Genomic DNA, 18,553 nt, shown 5'->3' on the forward strand with positions numbered 1-18,553 from the left:
TGATTACAGAAAAAAAGATCAGGTAAACCTAATGCAACTCTTTTCTTGAAGTTTCTCGCCGGACGTAATGAAAATAGGATGTCCTGTTGGATTGAACAAGTTTAGCTCACACTCCACATCATCACCCTACAGAACAAATGTTTATTTTCATTTCTGCCATTCAGTCAACACCATTCAGCATTCTTGCCAGTTCTTTCATACATATTAATCTGTGGCTGATTCATCATTTTTCTTCCATCTCACAGGGGTATTGTGGAAAGGAAACTCGCTGCGTGCGTCAACATTGTCCCAGCAATCACGTCCATGTGAGTTCTCAGACGGCTGCTTTTCACTGTCCTGCTTTACCGAGTTGTTTGTGTTTTCAATATGTACATGGTGTTTTTGCTTAATGACGGGCTGTGAATGAAGGTTTTTTTTTTCTTTTCAGGCAAACAAAATATGGATGACTCACAATGATATTTCAGATGACAAATTACTTCTCTTATTTTTTTTTTCAGATATGAATGGCAGGGTAAGATTGAGGAGGACAATGAGGTGCTGCTGGTGAGTGTTGATGACTAAAAGGAATATTTCAGGCTGTTAAAAATGTCACTCTAAATGCAGCTAAATCCTATTTTCTACGACACAAGGTGAATTACTATCCCTGCTACCATTACTTAACCGCATGGTGTATGCTCCCTGTTGTCCTCTGGGTCAAATCCACCCGCCTTCACTAAAGCCCTAAAATAAAGCAGCTTAATTGAGTTTCTGATGAACAAAACAACTTGTCATTGATGACAAAGTGTGTCAATATATGAGTTATCCTCTTCACAGTACAAAAAGACTGCATTTAGTCAATTGAGACACCACTTGTCTTATTACAACACAGCTGTCGTAATTAGGGGTGACACGGTTGAATAAACATCCGAAGCGTTCGGTTTGCTTGTCTCGGTTAGGAGCGTGTGCGTCGCACGTTTCGACACATGTGCAACGTAGCCTCGTGTGATTCCCTTTCGCGTGAAAAAAGAGGTGTGGACAAGTTACCAACAAAACGTACAGCGAAAGACGGTGCAAAACATTCCTGACCTTTTGGCTAACCTGTGTACATTATAACATCAATGTACGCTGTGACGTTTTTTCACTCTAAGTCGCTGAAATGTGCTGCTGTTTCAATCCTGTTGGCTCTATGCAGTGGACGGAACTGCTGCTCAGTTCCCCCCCACAACTGACACACACACAGACACACACACACACACACACACACACACACACACCACACACACACACACACACACACACAGTGGATGCAGGAAATACAGGAGATGAGAAGTACAGGATGACCTAAATTGAGGACAGCTACCCTCGTTATTGCAAGTGCAAAGTTAAAGTCCAGTAAGTTCTTTACCAAACTGTACGAATATGTGTCCCAGGTTTGGAAATGAACTAACAATGTAAAGATCAACTAGCCACTGACAGACATGTTCAAATTTGATTCATTCAAATCCACCAGCCATTTTCATACTGTACCAACATTTTCAGCATCCTGAGCCTTTTCGGTAAGGTTCCTAGGAAATCTCAGCCTAAAGTAGTTTTATTCTCCCCAAAACAAGTTTCCTTTTTTATTGTTAAAGAAGAAAAAAAAAATTGCAACCCTTTTCTTTTTATGTATTCTGACTTTTTCAAAACACAGAGCTTTAAGAGTTCTTTTTCTTTTAAAGGATACCATTTTTGTAAGAGCTACACTGAAGTTGGCAGTTTGATAAATGCAAGTTATTTCAGTAAATATTCTGCAATAGTCTGTAAAAGTTCCTGTAGATGGCAATACACATTCTCCTTTTTTTGCCAAATAAATGAAAAGCTTGTTGAAGTCATCAATGTCCTCCCTCTTGCTGCATCAACACCTCACCCAGCTTTTCTCAAAGGTTGTCCCAATAATGTGCTTAAAGTCAAATCATATTCAGTTTGTGCATTTTTACATGATATAACTATTTTTTAAGAACCGCACAGAACCAACAACCATGATGGGAACCGAACCGTGGGTTTTGTAAACCGTGCCACCCCTAGTCATAATGGTTTCTTCACTGAAGAGGAAATGTATTACAATTTCTTTTAGGGTACTGCATGCGTGGCAAACAATATCTTTTATGAATAGATAGTATTTGTTTATTTCTGCATCCCAGATACTAGATGCAACCTTGCCTTGGGGCCTGTAAACGCCTGGTAAGATAAGGCTTACATGGAAATATGAGTAAAGGAAATATTTAAATTTTTGTAGCGTTTTCTCTGCCGGTCAAATTAGTGGTGGGTCATTTCTGATCTGAAGGGTTAAATACTATTATTTCTGCAGTGGTACCTGTAGCCATTACTGCTGCTTCTGTTATTTCTACCACATGTATTACGATTAGAGTGTAGTACTACTGCAGATAGAATTACGGCTAAAACTTGCACTTCACTTAGAGATATGGCTGTGATTTTATTAATACCATTGTTAATACAATACTGCTTATTGACATTGATAATTAGCAATAACTTCATTGCAACTTCTTTAGAATGCTGGTGTAAAAAATGTGGAGTGAGAGAGAGGGAAAACAATTTTGGTGGATGCTAGACTCAGAATAGGTTGATTTTAATAATAATGAAAATCATCAAGTGTGTGAGGAAGCCTGCGGAGCTTACACAACGTCTCTCTCCTGTTTAGATGATTAAAACAAGAAGTTCCAAGGTGCCGGCTCTCGCTGAATACGTCCGGTAAGTCAAGTTTTAAAACTCGACAGAGAAAACACTTTGCACTAGCCCAACTCTCCCAGGAACATTTTGTTGCTCCATTATCTGCCGTGACTCATGCAGTCAAAGAGCGCGGCTTTAATTACTCCTGTTTATATGTACTGCATGCCAGTCTGTGCACTCAGCTGACTCATAACTGCTCATCGTCCTCCCAGCTCCAACCATCCTTATGAGGTGGCCGAGGTCATCAGTCTGCCCATTGACCAAGGCAACCCGCCCTACCTCAAGTGGATAGGACAAGTTGTCCCCGAGTAAGGATGGACTGATGGACAAGTGGATGAATTAATTCCTGCATGGATGTGAAACTGAATCTGAAAAACACTATTTCCCTCAAAGAGACATCAAGACACTGTCCAAATCAGTAATGTTATTACTAACTGCACAAGACCAAGAGTTATTAGATGAGACAAAGTGCCCATTGTGTAAATAAGTAACACAAAAGATCAAAACTATGATGTTATCTTAAATATGTTTAAGATTACTGTGTTCCAGTCATTATTTGAGTCTTGTGTTAATATTTTTCCCTTTTCAGTATGTTTACCTCTAGAGGGCAGACTTGGTCTTTTGAATTTCAAAGTTAGCCAGGTGCAGAAGGAACTGCGCTACAGCTTTGACTTGTTTGGAAATGCCACTATAATGTTTAAACATCAGTTGTAATTCTTGTTTCATTTGTGAAAGAAGCATTTTTGCAATAAAGTGGATGATCATTTTTTAAATTTGAAGTCTTTCTTGGTGAACAACGTACAGTAAACAGTTAAACATGTACAGTAGTGTATCCCTGTACACACTATGTGCATTAGTTCACGTGACACAATTTCATACAACACCAAGTTTTATTGTGGGACAAAAAGATTCACATACAAATATCATCTGTTGAGCAGCATGGTATCCCATAATATTTAGGGACTCTAAATTACCCGTAGTAATAATGTGAGTGTCAACGGTTGTCTGTGTGCTTCTTGCACAATGTCTGCTGGGACTGGCTCCTGCTCCCTCGCACCCCCCTAAAAGGATAAGCTGCTATAACTAATGGATGGGTGTATGGGAAATCATCTGTAAACATTTAATTAGCCCCCTCTCCTCACATTTCACCTGGCTTGTGTACTTTACCAAAGCTCTGACATCATCCCTGATAATACATCTTAATGGAAACACTGATCATAGGTAAAAGCTCTAGTGATACAACCTGCCTTTCTGGGATTTCACTGAAATGTGTAAGACTTAAATAAGACAGAAAAAATAGAGTTCACAATTCATTACAACACACACCAGGACTATTTTGCCCAATCATCATAACCAATCAATTAGCTTTACACTGAATGTATTAACATAGTAACTATGAGCATAAAGCAACGAAGCACAACACTTAACATGAATGCACCAGGTGTACACACGCTCTAACAAGTTAAAAGAAAAATGTCTCCTTTATAATTTTAAAAAGGATTTAATGAATAAATACAAATATGATCGTCTTTTTTCTACACAATGTGAGCAGTTTTTTCACTAGCATATTTCAGATTTGATGCAAAAGTATCTCCCCTAAACTTCCAGTTACACAGAAAAATAGTCTTTAGACCTTTAAATCTTCTGAAACCTAGAAGGGCGCAGGCACTATTTTTTTGTGCTGCCCATCCTGGGTAGTAAGCTGAAGCAAGTTGTCAGTTACAGTGGACCTTAATACTGGAGAAATGCAGCGACTGAGTTACATCTGTGCTCAGATATAGTATAGAATTTGTTACATAAAAGCTCAACATAAACACTAAACAATAGACACTAAAATGTGTTCTTGAAAAAAAAACTACTGCAATTTACCTTTTTTGGGCTGTTTTTGTTAAAGTAAACACACTTTTTGATTTCACAGTGGGTCATTAGTTGTGTTACCTCCCACTGGGATATCATTCATACAGTGCATTAGACATTTCAGAACAAGATGTTCCTAACTAATAACCCCAGTCCTTTTCAACATTATTGAATAAAGAAATATAAAAAACAATATTTAAAAAATTAATAAATATATATGGTTCTAGAATGAGTCACTGAAGCCCTAACAAACCATACATACAGGGTGACATCAATCATAAATGACCTTTTTGGTGTAACACCAGGGCTTTTGTCAGTTTTAAGAAGGACCATATCATTCCAGTAGGCAACACAGTTTCAAGTTCAAGATTAAGTCGTGGCAAAAAAATCAAAACATCAAAAATAAAATGTTAATATACTTTCCGTACAGGTGTTTCTGCATGTATGCAGACTACTTGCAACAATAACTCCAAACTGTACTGCACAACACTTGCAGCCAATGATACAGATCAGATATTTAAATTTCTTATTCCAACTATTTCCATTTGCTTTCAATCCAACATGATTAACATGCCTACTTTCATATTTTGTCTTTCACATTATTTTACCATACTTGCACCGTGGCAAAAGTAATTGCGCTTATTGGCAGACTATTACATAATGCAAATTTCCATCAGGGGGGGAAAAAAGAACTGACCCCAACTTCCAAGATTTGCACAAATTTGTAGAATAGTCACTTCACATGATCTAACATTGAGCCTTTTTTCTGTAGTTTGTAGTTTGTAATATTCACAGCCATTTCAAATATGTGAGAAATTTTACAAATGGCATCTTTGGTGAAAAAAGTCCACATAATTAATGTAAATCTGTTACAGATAACTGATTTCAAGCACTTTGTTATCTTCCAAGCTTTTCTCCGGTTGTGACATGTTGTCTTTGCTTTTGCTGGCCGTAGAGGACGCTACCTTAGCAGGATCAAAGCCCGGGCCTTTCTCAGCCAAATCTCCATCTTTGGAACTCTGACTTGGCTCCGGCTCAGGTTCGCCTTTCTGCACAACCTGTGTCTTTGAGACCTCTGTTACTTCACTTTGGTTTCCATTTTCTGATTTTTTGCACATTTCACTCATCTGTATGTTCCCTCCTCCTGTTCCATTGATTTCCTCATCTTCTTTTTCACTACATTCCTTCCTAGGTACATTTAGGACTCCTTCACATATGTTATGTGCTTGGAGCACGATGCCGCCCCACTCTTCTGTTGGTCGCTGTACCTCAGTGCCGGCCCTGTCGTTGTTCTTCACCCTGCGTGAAGTGCCACACAGGGCTTTCCTGAAGCCTCTCTTGAAGTTGTCAGACAGAAATCCGTACAGTATGGGATTGGCACAGCTGTTCGCATAGGACAGCACAACAACAAAAAAGTAGAGCCCCCGGAAGTCCCCGGGCAGGACCATCAGGAGGTTGACGATATTCAGAATGTAGAACGGCAGCCAGCAAAAGACAAACACTGCCACCACGACAACCACCATCCTGGTGATTTTACGCTCCGACTTCCTGCGCCGAGAGGACGTGGCCTGCGCCCGCTTTCCAACACTGCGCACCTTCGAAAAAAGAGATAAAGAACTTTAACCTGTCCTACTTAAACACACATGTTCACTGGTAAAGGCTCCGAAAGGCTGAGAAATAAAAGATTTTCACCATTGCCATTTCGTCCGACGAGTTGTGCTCACCTTAGATTTCCAATACAAAAGTGAATCTAACTGAACCACTTAGTACCTGAGAAATAGTTTGTAAGAAAACTGACCATCATATCTGTTTGTTATCTAAAGCGGATATGAAATTCTTCCTATACTTTTGTTGTTGCTGTTTTTTAGTGCAATAGAGGAATTAGAACATCACAATCCCCTTTCCTACTATGCTTTCTTAGTTTCTTAGTTTCTCGTTAGTGTTTCCTGTTTTATTCTTGGAATGTATTGCAGTGCAGTGTTGCTCACATAAAATACTACATGCGTGAACATTTATGATGTAAGATATGGAAAAAGTATCATTGAAACAGTAATATAGTGTATAACTCATAACATAACCAACACTAAAAGAATATTTCTGAAGGTTAGAAGAGGAATGGAGCTTTAATAGTGGTGGATACTTACTCTCTGTTTTTCCGCTGAATCCCACTCTGGGACAGTGTGCTTCCCCATTATTTCTGTACACATATTGCTTTGGTACAAGAGCCCTCCAACATTGTTAGCGATATCAACGGAGGACAGTCCAATTATAAAGGATGTTTGCGTGACTGTGTACCATTGTGTTTGTGCAGTTTGTGACAAAAGCTGTTGCTGCATTAAAGAGCTTCTATGTACTGCTGCTTCATTTGAAAGGATTTCTTTGTGAATTCAACATAAAAATAATGTAATGCAACACAGTTGGAAAGTGGTATGAGCTAATTAAGGAACCCCTGGTTTTGGAAGTAAAAGTCCCATGTGGAAATTGTTTTGTGACTCACAATCGTAGTGAGTCTACATGTTGGTCATATAACATAACATAACTATGACGATATAAATTATATTTGTTATCAAGGAGAGTCTCATGTTTCTATTTTAAGTAGCAGCATATATTTTAAAGACATTTTCGAAATGGGAATTCAGAATAGGGAAAACAATTAGTGGAAAAACATCTGGATCACTGTAAGTGCTGTACCTTGATGACAATTAGCAGGTAGCACAAGCAGATGACCAGCAGGGGGCAGAAGAAGCCGACGGTGCACGTGTACACGATGAAAGACGTCTTCCACACTTCTGCTGGCTCAGGCCACACAATGCTGCAGTTCCCATCATCCTTCAGCACGTCTGCAAACACCACCACCGGCAGCACCACCACAATAGACCCCCCCCAAACTGTGGCACTGATTGCCTTGGCTACACGGGGCCGCCGCCACCAAAAGGAGCGGATGGGGTGCACCACAGCCAGGTAGCGGTCCACTGACATCACGGTCAGGCAGAAGATGCTGGTAAACTGGTTGATGGCGTCCACTGTCATGACCACACGGCACATGAGAGAGCCAAAGGGCCAGTAGAGCAGGGCGTTCTGCACCGCCAGGAAGGGCAGGCCCAGCATGAAGAGCTCGTCGGCAATAGCTAAGTTGAGGATGTAGATGTTGGTGACGGACTCGTTTTTGGTGTAGTTGACAACAACGTGGATGACCAGAGTGTTGCCTACGAGGCCAACAACACACACTATCGCATAGATACAAGGGATGAAGATCCCAGCCAAGCCAGGGAGGGATCCAGGTACTGGTTTGGTGCAGTTCTGGCAGGTGCTGTTTAAAAGGAGAGCACCGTCACTGGTGGTAACACCGAGAATTGGTTGAGAAGTGGTGGAGAGGAGCAGGAATTGGGAGTAGGGGGGGATGGAGTTGTTGCTCCATGTAGCTGCAGGGACTTCCTGAGGCAGCTGGGTAGACTGGAAAATCTCCATGGAGACTTTAAGGAATACGAGGAAAATGAAAGTAGATAAAATCCCAGTGACACGTCCCAATCCCAGTGACACGTCAAAAGGCCCTACAAGGCAAAGTTAGCACATTACATAGTACATTATTATTTAATACAAAATGAGTTACGCTTGCTTAGTCCAAAGTTAAAAAATATGACTAACCTTAAAAGGTTCATTGTTTAATTTTGTAAAAGAAAATTAAAGTGGTATTTCGACATTTAGTTTTTTTACACTTAGTTGCCAAGAGTTGTGGTGTATTCACCTCATCACAGAAAATAAGTGCTTTTACACATGCCTCACCATTATTGTGTATATGGTGTGTTGCAATGTATCTGTGCAGATGCCCACATGGGGCAGTTGTGGCTAGAAAGGATTCAGCTACGGCGTTTAGCTGAGAAAAAGTGACAACAGTTACATTTAGCAACCAAAACAACATTATGAGTTTGTTTCATGTTGGTCTACTGTGAAGACCAACATGCAGCACAAAACCCTTCCCGTAATATTAATATGCCTTTAGATAAGAAGTGAATAAGTGATAGTCCCAAATTTTCAAACTATTCATTTAAATACAGAATAATAACTGCAGCCAAAGATATTATTTTTTCCAGAAAGGGAGTACAGATGAGAAACAACAACATATTTAAAAAAATTTAAATATTTTGGTCCAAACTCAGATCAGTGAAAATTGCAGAATGCTTAACAACCCTCCTTCCATTACAACAAAAACAAGACCGCACCGGAACAAAAATATTATGTATTTTGTCCTATTAGTACCAGACTTGTTTATGAAGCCATCCTGGATCTTAATAACTAACATGCCGTACACAGGCACACCCTCATCCCTCACAGCAATGATTAATAATTGGTGGTCTGATAGGAACAAAATGTCCTGACCTATGGTGAAAAAATACAGAGGCATGTCCTCCACAACCTTGACTTTAATGCGTTAATGGACTGAGTTAGATTGGAAGAGAACAGGGGGGGAAAGCATGAAGAATCCTTTCCAGTGCTATAACTATACTATAACTATATCAACAAAAGGGAATATTGTACAGTGTATGGTATTATACAGTTTGGTCAAACAATGAGTGTGATTTTTATGTTTTCAATGTGTAGAGTAAAGGCTTTAATATTGCAAGACGAATACATAATAAATGGATTACCTTGGTTTTATTTCAAACTAAAGGTCAGCTAAGAAGGAAATACCACTACCTGTGAGTTATATTATTTGTTCAAAAACAAATCTTGGTGCACATCAAGCTTTCTCATTTCTAATATGAGTTGTTCCTTTAAGATGTATATTAAATTTCTAGGTTGCATCCAGTGGCCGGAGGTCTGGGAATCAATTACTTAATGCAATTTGCCAGAGGACAGTATATGCTGGGCAGGTGTGAGATTACATGAGCCACTTAATGCTTCAAAATATGCGAGGACACACACTTACATAATTCCGTGAATATAGCCTGATAGCCTGTATACAATGTCAGGTTTTGGTGCAACTTTAGATTCATTTTAAGATTGAGTCTGTTGATATGAACACCTGAAATGGTCCTATTCTGATTCAGTGATGTGTGGGTGGTTGTGTGCGTTTCAAACCTGATGTTAATTTATATCAAGGACAAGATATCATGTTTGACAATATGCAGCCGCACAACTTTCAGGTAGTCCTACAGTTCAACGGTGTGAAGCTAAACACTCCTCTAAATTAGAGGAAGGTAACAATGAATACACATTTGGCATGTTTATAGTTAAAGTAGAGCAAAATTATGTTTTAACAACCACATTTATTGAAAATAAATTGAATTGAAAAACAGATGTTGAATCATTTGCTTGATCTTAGGCATGCAGGTACAATAAAGAAAATATAATTAAAACCTATTTTGTAGCAGATTATGCATAAGAAAAGGCTCATGTCCAAAATGCAAAGGATGAATCCAATATCGCAAAGCAAGCTGTGGATTTCTGCAGATCTATATCATAACAATTCCAGCCTAGGGGATTGAGATACAGGTTTAACACTAAATGACCTGAATCCCTGGACCAGCTGGTATGGTCTGGAAGGGGAAAATGACCCCCCCTTGAAAAGTCACAAGAACATACAGATGGAACTGGAATGTGCAACCAGTACATCTAAATCATATGTGATTACAGGAACATGGTAAGGTTTTTTACAAAATTATAGTGCAAAAGAAAATGTATAAAGTCAGCAAAAAATCCCTGACACATCAGAGAGCTCCCTTAATCACACTCACAGTTCCTTATGAGCTCCTGATTTCCAAAATGCGCAGCACAACATGTGCCATTCTAATCTGGGAAACACACAATAGAGCAGACTGACAATCTGTCTTCCTGGAGGGGGCATCAACTCTTTTGTCTGCCATTCTATGGCCAGCTCGAAGAAAAAACTTCCTGCTAGATGTTGCTATGGCGATGTAAGGTCAAACCAATGCCTAAAAGGCCCCGTACGGAGCAAATGAAAGAGACAACAACAAGAGAGTTCAAATGAATGCTGATTGAAGAGCCAGTGCTCTTTACATTTATATGCAAAGGCAACAATGGCATCCATTGGCCATTGTGTGTGTGTGAGTGTACATTTGTGTGATGACATACACGTGTGATGTGCCTATGTGTATACAAATGATGGCATCTGCTTCTGTTGACTGCAGATACTGTAGGTCTGGAGATATCAGTGAAACTTTGATGTTCAGTGTATTTAAGAACTGATGCCACCTTCCTTGTTGCTATATGCTCGTTACAATTTAACATTTTCAGTATCAGCAAATTAGTTAGAAGCTGGGACATTGGGACTACCAGAGTACAATGATTAAAGTAAACATTAAGATCCATAGACTCTCTTTGGGGATCTCTCTCCCTAACCTGGAAATGTATTACGTAAATATACAGTAATGTGATATGGGTCTTAGTAAATCTTGCATTGCAAGGCCCTTCTCTAATACAGACATACAAAGCTTAAAAGTTAGTTAAAAAGGGAGCAGACACACAGTGGGGAGCTGTTGTTGCTATTCTTTAATAAAGTGAAACAGGACACTTTACAGGGTACTGAGCAGAGTAGGGGGGTCTATTTCTAAAGGTGTAAGAGGGTACAACATTTTTATTTTAGCCTCATTCCCTCAGTCAAATGCAACAGGCAGCTGCTTTGAATAATAAAAAGATGATATGATGAACTGGATGAACGGTCTGTTAACCACCTGTCCAGTACCACACCCCGCATATAAGATATCTAACCCCTAGATAATGTCAGCAACTAGCTGATGAACTTAGTGAGTTGTTGTCTCTCAAACGTGAATAATGGACTTATATTTGGCAACTAAACACAAACATGACTTCAATCAATCAAAGCCAATATTAGAAGGAGATGTCAGTGTCACAGTTTGTCTTTCTGTCCTATTCTGTAGCCACAATTCCACAGGCCAGTTCATTACCATTATCCATCCATCCTCCAGATGTCCTTGTCCTTGGAGTTTCCCTCCTTCCCCCATCCCCTGACTGCCCCGCCCATCTACACATCTGGTCCTACTTTCCTAATCAGCTTTTGCAGTTGCCTTTCCTACCTTGCCCGCCTGCTCACTATTCTCCCTAATTAGACCATTTGTACATAAACCTGTTCATATTCACTTGTACTCTGTCAGTTCCTCTGGGTTGCTACTATTACCGCCATCTGAACCTTCTTGTCTGTTTCAGTACGCTGATTTCACAATTAAATCCCTGAACACTGTGGAACTGTGGAATATATTCCCACAATGTTTAAAGGCTTGTAAACAGTTGAATAATTAAAAAAGAGAGTTTAAACTAATGATTTTAAAGTGGCCTTTAATTTAAAACAGTGTGCATTCCTGTCTGTTGTAACACTGCTGTGGGCCATCAAATTTGACATAAAGGCCTTACAAGATTAATGTGTGTCTGGGACACCCACATTACATGGGCTTCTGTAATGTAGCCTACTTAATGTGCCAAGATGTGCCCTGGCCTTGTCAAAGTGTCCTTGGGCCAGACACTGAACCTCGAGCATCGGGGGCAACTGTTGCGAGTGAATGTTTATCTGATGAGCAGGTGGCACCTTGTACAGGAACCATTCACACACATTTGAATGCGTTCCTGTGTTTTACTATGTAAAAGCGCTTTGAGTAGTCGTTAAGATTAGAAAAGCACTATATTAATACAGTCCATTTACATCTTCCTGAATCTCTTGTTAGCTTTGTTGCACCAGTTAGGGTGGGACAAATGACAGCTTTACCATTCTTATTGGTAGAAAAGATTTGTGACCTAATAAGTTCAGTGGTAATAGTAGTGGATTGGTTTTTGCATCAGTTCTAACACTGCTATTATGAGGTATCCCCATATGTCATTCTGTTTTCTTTAGATTAGAGTTTTTGATTTCAAGGGGAATGGCTATTCTTACAAATCCTGGGTAAATAACCCAAAATGATTGTCTTGATAATGTCATGCATGAGACTTTTTTTCTGTCCTGGACTCGGTCTTGACTTGGACTCTAACCTTTTTGGACTCTGTCTTGACTTGGTCTCAACTAATCCTGGTCTTGGACTTGTCTTGGACTCGACAAAAGTGGTCTTGACTACAGCCCTGCTAAGGACTCAAGACTCACAGACTTAATTGATCTCAGGTGCTAAGTGCATGAGTGAGTGAGGCCACATGGGCCCAGATAGGTATAAGGTAGGTAGGTAAGGTAGGTATAAGATAGGTAATTCCAGATTTCCCTATGGTCTCCACTGTAAATGTCACAACACTTTGGACTGTGGATAATTCCTTTTGGTGAAGTCTGCATCAATGCAGACTCACAGAAAGGGTTCGGTAAGTGTGTACTCGAACCCTCCCGCCCTTTGAAATTCAACATTGGGACAACACTAAGCCCTTCGAATTTCCCAAGAACGCGCACCAAAGTCTGTGAGTTCAGACGTTGGGATTGGGCCAATGTTGCCACTCAACACCTGAACAGTAATTGTTCTTGACAAAAAACACTAGCTGTGTGTTTGTCTGTACTCACAGTCGACTTGTTTATGCCATAGCGAAAAGTACCAGTACTTTTACTGATGACGCTGGTCGCCATGGCTGCCACTGCTGCTGAATAATCCACTTCTCTCCTATGTTCATTATATTTAAAACACTCATTTTCTGTCCACGATGTTGCTGAATTCACTACTTCCATGAAATGCGTGCTCATGACCCCAAACCTCCACTGGAAGTAGTGCTTTTTTAGGTCAGTTGCATCCTGACTATTGTTTGGAACACAAAGATCCATTGTGGAGAATCTGGGTTGCTATGGATTTCGTTGTACCTGTATTTTGAATTTGTGCTGGCTACAGTCTGCAAAGGAGTGTACTTTCAAGCCTACAGGGGGTTATTATTTCATATGAAAAGCTGCAGCGGGTAGAATGCCAAATAACACCTGGATTTAAAGTAGAGTGCAGCTCTCCTTCTCCCTTATACCACACAGACACGCTCAGAACAGCCAATAGGAACGCTCTTGCTCTCTAAAAGGACCTGTGATTGACCAAAGTCTCCTGTCGTATCTCAATTTTCTTAAGCCTGGAAACAGATCCAAGAGAAGGTACAGTTTTCTATCCGACAACTTAAATTACAATACGCTGAAAGATTATGGTGGAAATTTTGCCCAACTATGCAAAAAATGAAGAGCCTACAGTACTTCTTTTGAGGTGGTGCGCTCCTTTAATAGCAGTTTCACACTGCTACAGTTGTGATGTTTACAGAAATAACATATTTGCTGTCGCAAATTCTGTCAAGAGTAATGAGCAGCCGAGTGTATGAGCATGAACAGGTCACATTTCTGGTACCTGATAAACCTCTCATACATATACAGTAAACAAGACAATATTCAGAGAACATATACATTACCGTCTGAATTTTATGAAAACAGTCATTACTGTTATATCCAGACTGTGTGTATAAGAGGCCACCTCATGATTACATGGTTGGTACTGGAGGTGAAGGGCTGCTTCCTCCTCACTGAAAACTATATTGATGCCTGTTAAATTACCTTATAATAGATTGAGCCACAGCATGTAAAATTAAATAAATGCTTGCCTGCCACACATTTTGTCATTGTCATTTCATGCTTATTGCCAAATTATTACTATTACCTAAATGGATTTGAGGGCGTTTGCTTTGTTTTGCTACAATCTACTTGGTGTGTAACAAAAGTTGACCCCTTTTGGAGACCTTTTTTTGACACTGAAAAGATATGCATGGCATTTTAGCAAACATTGTGTAGCAGATAAAGGCTTTTTGCTCCCCTTATGGGTAATTTTACGAAGCTGCCATTAATACTTTACATTAATAGTCATCCCTTCACCCTTATGTATCATGCTTTACACACATACAGTACACATGGTCAACTATATTTAATGCTACAGGACAGAAAACCACAACCTCCACACATGGCTGCACCCATATCCTCCAAAACACACACACACACACACACACACACACACACGCAATAAGCATTCACAAACTGAAGCCAGAGACACACTACTGTATCTGTTTATTATGCATCACATAACAATTAAATACTGCTGGTGTTTGCCTAATAACATAATGTAACATTTATGCTTGCACTAATGCACATACTGTACATGGTAAACAACATTATTTGTTGCATGTTAGTGTGCTGATGTGAGCATTTAGCTTAAGTCTAACAGAGCTGCTGCATGTAATCTTAGTCTTGTTCAAGGGTGACTTCTAAGAAAATGTGGTACCTTAAAAAGGTAAATTTAACTTGGAATAAATAACAATAAGACAAAAAATACACTATGTACAATATAGCCTAATAAGTAATTAGCAAGCAAATGGAAAATGCCAGTCTAAGCAGATGTGTAAGATACTTTAATAAACTTGCCCTGAATTGGCTTGAATAAGGTTTCTGAAATGTTATTTTAAAGTGAAAAAGCCATCAGTAGCCCCCCTCACACACACACACACACACACACACACACAGATGTTCCTTGCAACAGAACACCATGCACTCAGTAATCAAATTGCTGCAAATTATGCTAAAAACTGACAGTGGACTAATTTTCTGTATGTACTTGTCATTTAGCTGAAAGGTGATCAACATTAATTTTTCTTTTATAAAAATGATCCTACAAGAAAGTATCAGTGGAAGAGAGATACACCATCAGCTAACTGACAATCCATCAGTTTTATTCCCCCCGGGAGTCTACTTCCTCTGCTGCTGTCCAATTAACAGATTTGTAGCAATGGATCAGGTCTCCGTCCCCACCACAGCTCTGAGCCTGCCTCCACTCTTTTCATTACAAAGACCGACAAGAGCTGACAGATTAACCTGGGTGTGATCAATACTCCTCAAAGCTGGTCATGCACATGCGGACGTGCACACACAAACACATTCGCATTACGTTTTCACACGTGGTTTGCATTTCACAAACCACACAAGCAAATGTGCACATATGCATAGAGACGAAGATAAACGTACAAGCGTGTGCTCACATGCACACATCTGAAAGAGTCATTTAACCCATTCATCTTTTGTTGTAGAGGTAAAACATGATGAAGCCTTTGCAGCAACCAAAGAGAACACAAAGTATGCTTTTAATGAGGTACACTATGCTTGTGTATGTTTGACTGTAGTTATGGTATGTTGACATGTGATGCCACAGTCCTTAAGTACATACAGATACAATTAACTCCTCATCCCTCACATCCAAAAACGTCAATATAGGCCTAGGCTGATTAAAGGCCAAATTGGACAGATGAACAGAATAGGATTTAAAAGCCCTAAAATCTACATTAGAGTGGATATGTGCCACTTAAAGCTCCTGTGTTTCCCCAGACAGATACGGCATTAGAGAGAAATAAGGGTCACAAGAGGTTAGATTGTGTTTACTCAATTGATCCATTCATTTCAGCGGTGATACTTTACTATAGGGTGCAAAGGGTTCAAATGAAGACAACAATGAAGATACTGGATATAAAGTATATGCTCAGCGTGTTTCTTATCAGGTGGTGGCTTAGAGAATTTTACGATAATCAATATTCAAAATGTTTTGTTATTTCTTTCATCTCTACCTTTCCTTTTTTCTCCTTTTCTCATGCCTTCATCTTTCTTCTTCTTTCTCTTCTTTCACCTCTAGTCTCTCATTGTTTTCTCTTGCTTCTTTTTTCTTTTCCCCGTCCAAGACCATAATCTTCTGTCCTCTCATCGCCTCTTTCATTTCCTTTCCACTATTCTATAAGACATTATACCTTTGTTTTTCTCTCCATATCCATCCATCTCTCATATTTCTTTCTCTGATTTCCCAGTCCAGTGATTCCTAAACATTTTTGGTCTGCGACCCCTCAAAACAAATGAATGTGCGATCCCTCATCTCATGTTGTGCACTTAGAGTGGACTTGAGTTGAGAGCAGTTCAACCAAAAAGAGATTTTTCCCTATCAGGATGATTCATTTGAAGGGTTTCTAAGCAGTCGGAGCTTATATCCAGTATTTCTCAATTTATAAAAGCAAAGATATGTTATTAAAGAAGTACAGAAGGTATGCTAATACCTTTAGTACTGTCCTTAACTGATTTGCATTATGCTTGATAGTGCTTGTGTGCCTTCATTTGCATAATAAGTGTGTGTGTGTGTGTGTGTGTGTGTGTGTGTGTGTGTGTGTGTGTGTGTGTGTGTGTGTGTGTGTGTGTGTGTGTGTGTGTGTGAAAGAGAGTTTTTCGTTACCAGTGATGAAAACATCATAAACGTATCCCACCAATACAGAATGACAGTCAGTCTACTTACTACATGGGCCTTTTTGCAATACATCCTTAACCAAAATACCCTGAATAAGCGCTTCTGTAAATCGCCAACCGATTCTAAAATGTGCGTAAACACAAAACTTAAATTGAGATAGTGAATTTAAATTGGCATTTGGGTACTCACACAGACAAGAGCGACTTGTGTGCCCAAGTTAAATTTATTGAAAAACGACGCGGTCTATCACTCCATGAGGGAAATTCTGAGGAGGTTGTGCGAGCTGCTCCGTTTGATAAGAAAGCGTTTTTATGAAAGTATTTTACTAAACTCACTGATAAACTTATCAAAAACCTCGTTTAATCTTCAATGGGCAGTTCAGTATGTAAATAACCGGAACACCAAAGACACACAGCGATCACACATTTGAAAACACATGATAAAAAAAGAACTTACCACAGTCCACCTGGTCAGAGGTGTGTTTGCATCAGAGTCTAGTTGAGGTTGAATTCGCCAAAAACATGTGAACTGTCACGATTATAGAGCTCCGTCTGTGTGCAGAAAGCTGGGAGAACAACCTCCACCCCCTCCCTAAACCTACACACACACACACACACACACACACACACACACACACACACACACACACACACACACACGGTGTTAATGATGTTATCGACTGGTTTGCTACAGGAGCCTATATATCACTTAATGACCCATTCCTGTTTGAATTCGGCTCCCATTTGTAAGGAATCCACTTAGATGCATTTTGTACATTACATCCTATCTTAACAGTGTCTCACCTTAAAGGTCCAAAACGTAGTTTAGATTTTACAGCTTCATGATAAAATAATAATGTCTTATTCTCAAAAAATTAAAAAATTAAATTAGTAGTGGGTTTTTAGAAAATACCACCTTTTCTTCTAACCCACTAGAAGAAAAGATGGTAAACCAGAGTCTCTCTCCATTTTCCTCTCATCTCTGGCTACCTTTATAAAGAAGATCTATGAAGCTCAGGGATAATAAATTATAACTCAAACTGAACTCTGTGGAACTCGCCAGATGAGTCTTTGTGTTAAGGTGGCCTCACAAGCTAGAAAACCTTCTGCATGCTGGTTCCCTTCCTATTTCCTTTGCCCCTCAGACCTGAGTCCACCACGGGCAGAGCCCATGTTATTCCATGATTGACAGTATTTACTTGTTTTTAGTCTTAACAGATGTAGGCTACATCTGTTAAGAACACAATTTGTGGTCATGTACTTTAATTTATATGTAATGTCTGCTGAATGGAAAATGGCTGAGATAAGGTTTTTAATTTCTGTTTGTCTGTAACACTTGATAAGTAATCAAAAATATGCAAAAGTTCACATGTTTGTAGCCAATGGGATCATGTTGATAAAACTTCATGAGGTGATTGGTGGCTCGAAGGCCAACAGGACAGTGGGAAGAGATTTAAAAAGGCTCCAGCTACACCAGGAGGTCAGTCATTGGCAAAGATGGGTGGTGTAACATGTCTTCTCCTTTTGCTGTGGGCCGGTGAGTAGACATCTAATGCTTCCACGTCTGCTGCTTACTGTATCCATTCTTTATACTGAATACATATACTAAATATACATGCTTTTCCTACACGTGTCGCACAGTGTTAAAATATCTGTTAGGTAATGTGAGACAAGTCCAAGTTTTAAAGTCAAAGTCAAAGTCAAAGTCAAAGTCTGCTTTATTGTCAATTTTTTCACATGTCAAAACATACAAAGAAATCAAAA

The 18,553-nt window shown here is 39.5% G+C and overlaps 3 protein-coding genes across 5 annotated transcripts in view; 2 read left to right on the plus strand and 1 right to left on the minus strand.

Moving 5' to 3' along the window:
- The window catches only part of LOC116701686 (protein CutA homolog), an 11,060-nt gene extending 7,581 nt beyond the window's left edge, over positions 1-3,479 (plus strand). For both annotated transcript variants that reach the window (XM_032535552.1, XM_032535558.1), the window contains 4 exons: positions 246-305; positions 498-543; positions 2,678-2,727; positions 2,919-3,479. In XM_032535552.1, the coding sequence (XP_032391443.1) occupies positions 246-305; positions 498-543; positions 2,678-2,727; positions 2,919-3,018 (256 nt within the window). In that variant the 3' untranslated portion in view covers positions 3,019-3,479. The remainder of the gene's footprint in view (positions 1-245; positions 306-497; positions 544-2,677; positions 2,728-2,918) is intronic.
- A 1,136-nt stretch (positions 3,480-4,615) lies between these two features.
- LOC116701699 (somatostatin receptor type 5) lies at positions 4,616-17,344 on the minus strand. Its single transcript, XM_032535570.1, has 3 exons — positions 17,247-17,344; positions 7,255-8,114; positions 4,616-6,158 (listed from the first exon to the last, which is right to left on the minus strand). The coding sequence occupies exons 2-3, from the start codon at positions 8,029-8,031 to the stop codon at positions 5,433-5,435; spliced, it is 1,503 nt and encodes a 500-aa protein (XP_032391461.1). The 5' UTR covers positions 8,032-8,114; positions 17,247-17,344; the 3' UTR covers positions 4,616-5,432.
- An 842-nt stretch (positions 17,345-18,186) lies between these two features.
- LOC116704469 (anionic trypsin-2) overlaps positions 18,187-18,553 on the plus strand; it is a 25,451-nt gene continuing 25,084 nt past the window's right edge. The window contains exon 1 of one of the 2 annotated variants that reach the window (XM_032540012.1): positions 18,187-18,326. In XM_032540012.1, coding sequence (XP_032395903.1) covers positions 18,287-18,326 — 40 coding nt within the window. In that variant the 5' untranslated portion in view covers positions 18,187-18,286. The remainder of the gene's footprint in view (positions 18,327-18,553) is intronic. The other variant, XM_032540043.1, reaches the window with a different exon arrangement.

This window comes from Etheostoma spectabile, chromosome 2 (assembly GCF_008692095.1).
Source record: "Etheostoma spectabile isolate EspeVRDwgs_2016 chromosome 2, UIUC_Espe_1.0, whole genome shotgun sequence".
Taxonomy (NCBI): domain Eukaryota; kingdom Metazoa; phylum Chordata; class Actinopteri; order Perciformes; family Percidae; genus Etheostoma; species Etheostoma spectabile.